The 10,321-nt window shown below is 39.1% G+C and overlaps 1 protein-coding gene across 1 annotated transcript; it reads right to left on the bottom strand.

Moving 5' to 3' along the window:
- Window positions 1-5,745: 5,745 nt before the first annotated feature.
- Window positions 5,746-9,628, bottom strand: LOC117557109 (GRIP1-associated protein 1-like; the record flags this gene model as incomplete). Its single annotated transcript, XM_034232793.1, is given in 2 exon segments — window positions 5,746-8,381; window positions 9,438-9,628. Coding segments are annotated over 2 exon segments (269 nt in total), but the record flags the coding sequence as incomplete, so codon positions are not given.
- Window positions 9,629-10,321: the final 693 nt, after the last annotated feature.

The following is a 10,321-nucleotide window of genomic DNA, read 5'->3' as shown; positions in this document are numbered from 1 at the left end:
TTCAGCGCGATTCACAACGTCCCGACTGGTCCCGACCAATCGGAGCACACTGGGCTCACAGGGAGGGGGGGGGGGGGGCAAGAGCTACAACCAGCCGTTTAGTGGAGAGAGTGAATACTGCTGAATACACATACTTTACAGAGATGCTGTATGCGAAACAATGTGAGTTTGGAAAATTGCACAGTATAAATCTATTCTAGTAGACCTCAACAATGGAATTATGATCAGTGGAAATGGCCATGACATGGGACCTTTAAACCATATAGTCTTATATTCTGATTGCCTTTTAGTCACGTATGTGTTTAACAGAGACATGTGTTAAGGATTTGCATTTCAGGAGGGCAAAGTGTAAAGGGGGATATGCAAGTGGTTAAGGACGAGGGGGTTATGGTTTAATGCTGGGGATGTTTAGATGATGCCTAAAGGAATTTAAGGGTGGGACCAGTTGGCTTTTCTCTCTAGTGGGACTGTGAGCTGTGTTCGGGGTGCAGAACTTCTCTATCCTCTGAGGAGGGAGTCGCTCTGTTCCTGCATTTGAGATCGATTTCACTTTCTGACTTGATTAAATATAACAAAAGACAAACGTTGTCCATGAATCATTAATCAGTTTCTCTTAAGAATTTCCTCCACAATAATCAGCTAAATGATGTGCTAATACATTGAATGTATTGTAGGAAGTGGGGAGGTTCATGAGATCTTTCTAGAGGGTTATCAAGAATAACTTTTATCCAATGACCTTTTCCCTCTCTGTCTGTGTCTGTGTATTCTCTTGTTCCGATTAACCCAGCCAAATCTTTTTTCTTGTTTTGTATCTATATCTACGCCGGGATCCGGAGTCGAGGCTGATCCTCTTGCTGTAGTCCTGTGTCTTGGATCCTCTATCCTGAGTTCTGGATTAAGTCGTGGACTTCGGGTCGTGGCTGAACCTGTCTCTGCGGTCCTGCCTTGGGTCTCGTCATGCTGCTTCCCTGATGGCTTCCACAGGATTGTAGCTGACATCTTCGTGGATTCATCTTCTTATTACAGACACATGCATTTCCTAACATTCGGTCTATATGCTGTAAAATGTATTATCTCTTTGATTTACACACGGCATCTATTGCACGTCTGTCCGTCCTGGGAGAGGGATCCCTCCTCTGTTGCTCTCCCTGAGGTTTCTCCCATGTTTCCCTTAAACTGTGGGTTTTCTCTGGAAGATTTTCCTTGTACGATGTGAGGGTCTAAGGACAGAGGGTGTCGTTTTTCTCATACTGATATTCTGAACAATCTGTGCTGTTGTATTTGCTGTAAAGTGTCTCTACTGTAGGCTATTTTTATTATACAGCACTTTGGCTCGACAGCAGTCCTGTTTCCATGTATTTATCTCTGCTGCATCACTACAGCAGACAGCTGGCTCCTGAACGCCACACGCTGCTGCCTAATGAATGTTTAGTCAAACAAAACGCCCGAGGCTCCCGGCTGACGTCTGACAGCCGACACGAGTTGAATCTGAGCCAAGCCTCCGACAGACTGATCCGCAGGTAGATAAGGACGACAGGTAGACTGATGGACAGACGCACAACATAATAAAGCGTTGGCCCTGAACGCCTCGCAGACAGATCTACAGCTGAGCCGACACACAGGACACAGTCAGGCTCGTTTAATGACACCAAGATTACTGGGTCATTTAGTGAGGATGGAAACCAAAATATGTAGAGCTTTTTATTAATGCAATAAAAGTACTAATAACACAATGTGAATACTCCACTACAATAAAGGTCATGGATTCAACACTGTATTTAAGTAAAGGTAGTATTTAGTGAGTAGTATGTGTCCTATAAAAGTGAAAAGTATTAATTGTGCAGTAAAATAAAGTATTTAAAGTAGGGTACTGATTGTGTTGTAAGTTATCTAAGTATCTAAGTTTGTTTAGTGCACACAAAGTAGAAGTATTGAATGTGTAGGAAAATAAAGTGAAAGTACTTAAAGTAAAATAACTGATTGTGACTCAAATCTAGTTAAAATACTTAAATTAGAAGTGCAGTTTGTGCAGAAAATATAGGTAAAGTATTCAAAGTAATCATAATGATTGTGCATTAAAATGTAGTGAAAGTATTTTAGGTAAAAGTGCTGATTGTGAAGTCAAATGTATTCAAAGTACTTAAGTTAAAAGTCTTCATTGTGCATTAAAATGTTTATTTAAAATACTTAACACATACTAAAAAGTACTCAAAGTCCTTCACTTTATCAAAAACATTCAAAATCATCCAGGGTTTTTCTGGTTTTCACTGGACAGGAATGAAAAACGGTTAAAGTAACTTAAGCTTGCAGACAAGAGTAGTGGAGTGAAAAGTACAATATTTACCTTTGAGGTGATGTGTACGACACACGGGAAATGGAAACACAGATTGAAAAAAAATGTTGTCAATAAAATCTCCAAAAATAGTAAAGAAATGTCAGAAAGGTTTCTCAAAATCCAAGCTAATACCTTTACATTTCAATCAAAACTAACATATATTCAGTCTCCTATGATATAAACAGAGAAAAGCTGAACCTATGTAAGAGTCTGAAAACAGCAGTGTCTGCTATTATACTGTAGTTTCCAAAAACATCTCGGTGGATCGACTAAACGCGTCACCCAGAGTACAAAACCTTAGTTTTTTAGGTCATAGTTATTTAGAATTCAACTAAATATAAACATAAGCAGATGATTGATGGTGCCGCAGTCAGCCTGAGGACAGAGAGGAGTTGTATTTCCGTACAGTGAGTCCTGCAGACAGAGGATCAGGTTACAGTGAACACACAGTCTGAACAGGTAGAAGGACAGGTGAGGCAACACACACATGTTGTTGTTGGTCTGTGTGTCAGTACAGTACGACACAAAAAGAGGATCAGCTGGGCAGACATTCAGGAACACAGGGTCGGGTTTCTGCAGTTTCCACTGACACACACTCAATATAATACAGTACAAGTAAAAGCATTACATTCAAAATCTCAATTATCAGATAAATATACTTAGACTAACACAAGTTAAATCATTATTCTGCAGAAAAGAGGCCTCTATTTGTCAGAGGTGTAAAGTCACTAAGTAGATTTACTCTGCACTTTTGAGAGACTTGTACTTTACTTGAGTATTTCCCTTTTGTGCTTCGTTGTACTTTTACTCCACTACATTTATGTAATACCTTTAGTTACTTAACCAATCTGCTCAATGACTACTTTTACTGTCGCTACTTTAACTATATTTTGATGATAATACTTTTCTACTTTTACTTGAGTTACATTTTGAATGCAGGACTTTTACTGTAACAGAGTATTCCTATACTCTGGTACTTCTACTTTAACTCAAGTTCAACATCTGAGTACTTTTTCCAGTGGTGGGAAAAAGTGTTCATGTTCTTTACTTGAATTAAAGTCATAATAGTACCACACTGTGTTTACCCATAACCCCAGTAGACGGACAGCAGGTGTATCTGACCTACCTTTGTTATTTAAAAAGTGTTCCTCTCTTCTCAGCGGAGGTGAAGCCGTTAGTATCCGTCTCTCAGCATCTGTTTTCCGGCAAGCTAACCCGGAGCTAATGCTAATAGCAACACCTGTATGCTAACGTTCACCAACGGCCCGAAGTTACCACTAACTTTTGTTTTATTATCATCACAATGAGAGTAACAGAACCCTTTTAGTATTTTGTCTTAATCATCACATTTTGTGTGACATTAAACAATATATTTGACTGGTTTTGAGAGTTTTTGTATATAACGTAACCTACAGTATAGCTTCACATGCTCCAACTGTCACCTGTCCAGGTGCAGTACCACTTCTCACCATATAATTAACACTATCACTCTCAGTCACAAGCCAGGGGGCGCTGTTTCACCACTTTAAACTAGAAAAACTGGAAAAAAAGTGTTGAGGTCCTTTCTCCACGTCATTTGGTTACCTACAGATTGAGGTTGTTAGTAAAAAATCAAACTAACTGATACATTAAATGATATATTTGTAGACAAGACTCATTAATCCTAGTTGGAATCCAACTTAGCTGCAAAATCAAATACTTGATAACATAAAATAAATATTTAAGCTCAATGTGCTGAGATTCATGACCTGATTCAGGAGGAACCATGTTCCTTGAACCCCAACTGTGTGTGTGTGTGTGTGTGTGTGTGTGTATGTGTGTGTGTGTGTGTGTGTGTGTGTGTGTGTGATCTTGAATTTCTATGATCTAACCTCCACCCAATGACTGTTATATTTCTTGGACATGAACAAAAAATAGATACAAACAGAGCCCCAACTTAACACCCACAACCAATAAGATATTCAAAATACTTACTTAAAATAAAAAATAAAAGAGACCCAAAATGACTATATAGACACAACAAAATGACCCAAAGGAGACACAAAGCAATAACAGGAGGAGATTGGCTATCAGAAAATGACTGACAGACAGAAAGACAGTAGGAATGACCATACAGGGACTCAACATTACTATAGAGACTCAAAACAACTTCAAAAAGACTCAAATTGACTGAAAACAGAATAAAAAAACTGCAAAGATACTCCTAATGACACAAAATGAGGAAAATGACCACTAGACAAGAAAATGACAAAGAAATAACAAAAATGTTCCCCTAAGACAGACAGATAGACAGACCTGCTTCCTCTGAGTGTTCCTTTTAATTAAAACCACATTTCTTATTTCTTGGAACTCATCATCTACTTCCTCCCCTTCAATTAACCCCGGCACCGGCCAATCAGGCGCTATCTCGTTAAGGCGGACCCCTTCACCCCTCTAATCTGTCTCTCTCTCTCTCTCTCTCTGCGGGACAGGAAGTGCCCGGCAGCTAATTAGAGCCCCCCCTCCCCCCTCTGAGGGCCCCAAACTCCTTCACCTCCATCACTAAAACTTTACTGAGAGCAGGAAGAGTTTTTAATCAACAAAAACAGAGAGCATGTGGGAGCTGATGTATTGTCACCTGCAGAGAAAAACAAATGGAAACTTCGTTTCCGCCGATTTGATGAGAAAAATTAACCCTCACTTTAAGACAATAACACCAAAAATGCTTCTTCTCCCTTCATTCCTCACTGCTTTATTAAGCATTCAGTCCAGGAAGTAGACAGAGCCCGTCAGAAATACAATTGATTCTTGTTCATTTGTTCTTTTTTTTTACATATATAAACTTTACTTAATTCAAAAACATAACATATATATTCTAAGCCCAGACTCATATAAATCTGGTCTTTATTTTATCAATACAAAAGTTTAAACTTCAGAGGAACCAGAAATACAATTTTAAAAGTAGGATGTTTGACATAAAAAAACAAAAAAAACTGTTCATATGTCTTGAGCTTATCTTACATTGTTTTTATATCGCATTCATTTTTGTAAAACTTCTTATTTTTGCTCCTTCTTATTCATATTTTGTTGTCATTTGCTTATCCCTTTTAGTCCCTGGTTAGTGTTCCTTCTTGCCAAATGTATATATGTATATATAATTAATGTTTGTTTTAAAATCTCATTATAAAGACTTTCCCACAAGGTTAATAAAGTAACATCTAATAACCCTAAAAACCACGGAAAATATTGATGGTTTATAAAGTAAGTAAGGTATTAAAAGGATAATCATTAGCTCTGTTTAACTTGGGCTACTGTTGATCATTGACAATTCACTCAAACTAGATTTAAGTTCAATGTTTTTAAGTTCACATTTGTAGAAAACAATTTGTCCTGAAATGTGTGAACATGCAAAGGAAAACACGGACTCATCGTCTCCAGACAATCATTTTTATATCATATTTTCTCATGTCACAATAATTAGCGTCATAATCATCAGTCTCATAAATAGATCGGTTGATTCTTCACACAGTTAGAAGTCATATCACAGCGTGTATATATATACAGATTTAAACAAACAAAGCAACGTGCCGAGTCACTGTCCAGCACATAGACCGATCCCGCTCAGTCAGTCTCAGTGAAAGAGGGAAAACTTTTAAGCGTTTTCAGTGCAGCTGAAACCTTAATTGTTAAGTCATTAAAATTTGATTTACAGTATGACATCAAGATCATATTTCTCTACATTTACCTTCATTTAAATATGTAATAATGCCTTCAAGTTTGGGTCTAAAGGATCTGAGGTTGAATAAAAGCTGCCTGAAAACAAGTCGAGTTTTTCTCACTCGCTCTGAGAAGTTCAGACTGAAATGTATATTCCTTTGCCGTGTACAAACAAAAAAATAAAGCAGAAATGTTCAGGCAGTTACAACATAATGCTACAAGCATAATATCCAGGATTTAGTCAGAGCCCGGTCACCAGAAGCAGCCAGTCCAATAGGTTCAGTCCAGGATGTAGTCAGGGTCCGAGTAGCAAAGAAAGGTAGAGCCAACAGGAAGTGTGTGTGTGTGTTAAAAAGTCTAACTTCATCCATTTGTGTTACAGATTTCAAGATAGTCAAAATAATAAGATACGTTGTTTCAAGCAGGAAGTAGACTGAGCCCAACAGAAAACATGGAATAGCAGGCTGACAGTTTCACTTTTTTTGTTGCACCATTTGGTGTTCCCAGTAGGGATGGAAACAGGTCACAACAACTTTAATAGTGCAAGACAAACAGTTCTTGTGATTCAAGAGAGCAGAATTATACAAAACAAACAAAACAAAGAGACGAGACAATCATTTCAGTTTTCATTATCCAACCCAGACTTAAATAAACCAGACGCCCCAGAGGACTGACTTTAAAAAAAGAGCTAATTTCTTTACCTAATTGTATTCTCATACATCAGAAGAATAGTGAATGTGTCATTTTTGCATGCACTTATATTCTAATTATTCTGATACATATATGACTTCTTTCTTTTTGGATAAAACCCCAAAAAACACAAAGTCTTAAATGCATTACAGTGATGAGGACAGGCTTTACAATCCAGCAAATAGCCTGAGCCATGTCACATTCCTGTAATGAAACGTAATCAGTGACAGGAGACGGAGGTGGATTTCCAACAAGGATTTGTTTTTCATTGCAGATTTTGGAACATAAATTTTAAAAAAAGTTAAAGTTCCACATAATAACGGGAAACAAAAACGTGTCTTTCCAACAAACAAAACATGTTCAGGAAATACCCATGGCCCAGAAACAACCACAACAACAATATTCAATCAATTAACATATGAGTGTTTTTGCTCCATGACATAGCCTAGGCCGATGACCACACATTGATTAACTGAGTTCAAGTGAGTTTCTGGAAAATGTGTCGCACATTATAATTTGCGTTGAATGTTGTTAGCAGGAGATAGCTTAACATGTTTCATGTTTAGAGAAACAAGAGTTGTTATTTCTGCAAAGCTACAGACTTTTCGTACATTTCTCGGTCACTGATTATTTGTTGATGTAGCTAGTTATAGTAGCTCGACTAACTGCCATGTATAAATGGAAATCTTACTAAGAGATGAAAAGGGGCAAGTGTTTATCCAATATCGATAAAAAAATGCCATACTATCAAATCACTTTGGCAGAAAAACATAAGAAAATAGAGCCAAGCTGTACAAAAACCGTTTTACCATTTAACAAACAGCTCCACTAACTTATTATCTGTTACTTTAGGTTTCTGTCACATTGCATGGCTTTCATCATCAGGAAGAAGAACTGAAATAATCTCCGTTACATCTGAGGAGATATTATGAAATGTGGCTGAAATCTTGGGTCAAATTTCAGTTTTGAAGAAGGGAAAGATTATCTTAAAACGTCAATGAAATCGTAGTTACAGTCGGTTATGAATCTCTGCAATCCAGGTCACAGACAGACCCCCCGGGGCATTTACTACTGAAGCGTTTAGTTGCGGACAGGAAGCCCAGTAAATAGCCAGATCACAACAGAGTTACTGCACATAAACAATGAAATAAATCATTCAGTTTTACCAGGCAACTGTTTTCCAGGACATAGCCCGGACCCATAAACCAGATATTAGAATCTTAAAGGTGCTTTTCTGAAATCACCTTCGGACAGAAACAAGCATAAAGTAAAGCGTTACAGTCAGTTACAATGTTTGTTTTCCAGGTTGTAGCCAGGGCTCAGAGGAACTGAGTGGTGCAGTCTAATTACAGTACATTCAATAGCAACACAAATGAGCTGACCAAACTTTTCCATTCCCGTCTTGTCTTTAGTTTCTTCTTCTACACCTTTCAAAACCGGTCTGAGGTCACAAATGCAGGGAATGAAAGAGGAAGAAATGTTGTTTCCAGGTGTTAGTCTGAGCCAAGCCCAAACTCTCCAGCTGAGGTGATCAACAGTAGTGAGAAGGAAGGGAAGGGACGGATGTTTCCAGGCGATAGTCTCATCCCGACCCGGCAGCACCACCACCAGGATTCTCTTTACTGAGACGGACTAATTCCTGGGACAAAAGCTCCAGGTCCTGCAGAGAAAGTGGTTATTTTACAATTGAGCTGCCACTTACAAATATTCTGTCTGTTGATTTATCTGTTTTGATTGATTTCTGGTGTCTATAATATGTCGGACGAGTGGAAAAAGTGTCAAATGTCTTGTTTATTCTTAGTGTTGGTTTAGTGATATTTCGAAAATCCATTAATATATTAAAGTACGAGCTGACCAATATTATGATTCCTCGTGAGACTTGCATTTATGTGAGATAGACAAAGTGTTCATCAAAGCCACAAACAGAAAGAAACAGAAACCGTGTATCTCGTCTGTTAACTGCAGTCTGTGTGTGTGTGTGTAACCTGGACCTCCCTCTGGGTGATGTGTCCTCCTACACACTCCTCAAACACGGCTACACCCCCCTGCTTCACACACCAGACATGTTTAAAACTGTGCAGTTCTTGCTCATTGTCATGGGAACACAGTTACCACCACCACTTAACTACGCTTTACATCAAAACACACACACACACACACACACACACACCACACACACACACACACACACACACACACACACACACACCACACACACACACACACACACACACACACACACACACACACACACACACACACACACACACACACACACACACACACACACACACACACAGAGACACATACACACACATATACACAGACACACACACACACACACACACACACACACACACACACACACACACACACACACACACCACACACCCACACACCTTTATGTTCAGACGCCCACAGTGCTGATTTAAAGCCGTTACGTAACGTTGTCTAGCATTGAACTACATTACCCAGAAACCCTTTGATGCAGTGATGTCACACTGCTCAGTTCCCTCATTTATTTATGTTTCTGTGTGTTGAATGTTTGTATGTAATGCTTAAACAATAAATCAATGACATAAAATGTATTGATGACAATGTTTGCAACAAAATACAAATTTTAATCGACAAAAATAAAATATTTTGAGTGTGTGTGTCTGTGTATGTAGGGGTGTGTGTGTGTGTGTGTGTGTGTGTGTGTGTGTGTGTGTGTTACCTTCTGCAGGTGCATGTTCTTGGTCAGCTGCTCCTCCAACATGTTCTGCAGCTTCTTGTTCATCTCTCTCAGGTTCTCGTCTCCCGGCTTCACCAGATCTCGCAGCACCGAACCCAGACCGCCTCTCTCCGCCAGAACGCCTCCGTGACCCCCGTGACCTCCGTGACCTCCAACCGCACTGCCCGAAAATCCTAGGAAACGAGAAGAGGACTGAGTGTCTCCAGCAGAATCGATAAGAAGCTCTCTCAGTTTGTTCTTGAGAGATTTCCACTGAGACGAGTGGAAGGTCCTCTGCTGTCAGACTGTGAGAAGTTCATTTGGTCGTATCGTTCTCCTAAATCTCACTTCTCTTAAACTGCCGTTGGAAAAGTTCCAAATTGGAGATGTCCTGATGCACTATTACGTTCTTAACCAACCACACCTGCTCTTTCCCTGCAGGTGAGCTGGAGGATTAATCCCACTTTGATCATGAATTGGAGGCGTGTGGAAGATTACCAGCACAAGTCACGCCCCCTAAACAACACATAACACTATATGTGTAAATAGGCGGTAAGAAGTAGAAGAACTAAGGTATGGTTTCTCAAATGAATACAATAACATGTTTCGTTGCTATGGACAAACAGTTTAAGGTACTGTTAAAACGTGACTTTATATTGACTGCTTTCTTGTTTCTTCTCAGACTTAAGAGAAAGCAAACATAAGGAACCTTTGGAGGATCCCAGGAATCAATGTAATACTTCAAAAGAGGGTCCGTTTATCTCTTCCTGCACCTGGCCCAATAATAAAGCTGTAATGTGAACCTGTTACCACAGTGTTCCTGAAGGTATCGGCTAAAAACAAAACCTTTTTAGAACCGTTTTAAGAACAGCTGATGCTCCCTTAAA

This window comes from Gymnodraco acuticeps, unplaced genomic scaffold (genome assembly GCF_902827175.1).
Source record: "Gymnodraco acuticeps unplaced genomic scaffold, fGymAcu1.1, whole genome shotgun sequence".
Taxonomy (NCBI): domain Eukaryota; kingdom Metazoa; phylum Chordata; class Actinopteri; order Perciformes; family Bathydraconidae; genus Gymnodraco; species Gymnodraco acuticeps.
Note: the sequence above shows the minus strand (reverse complement) of the source record. Positions and strands in the feature narration are given on the sequence as shown.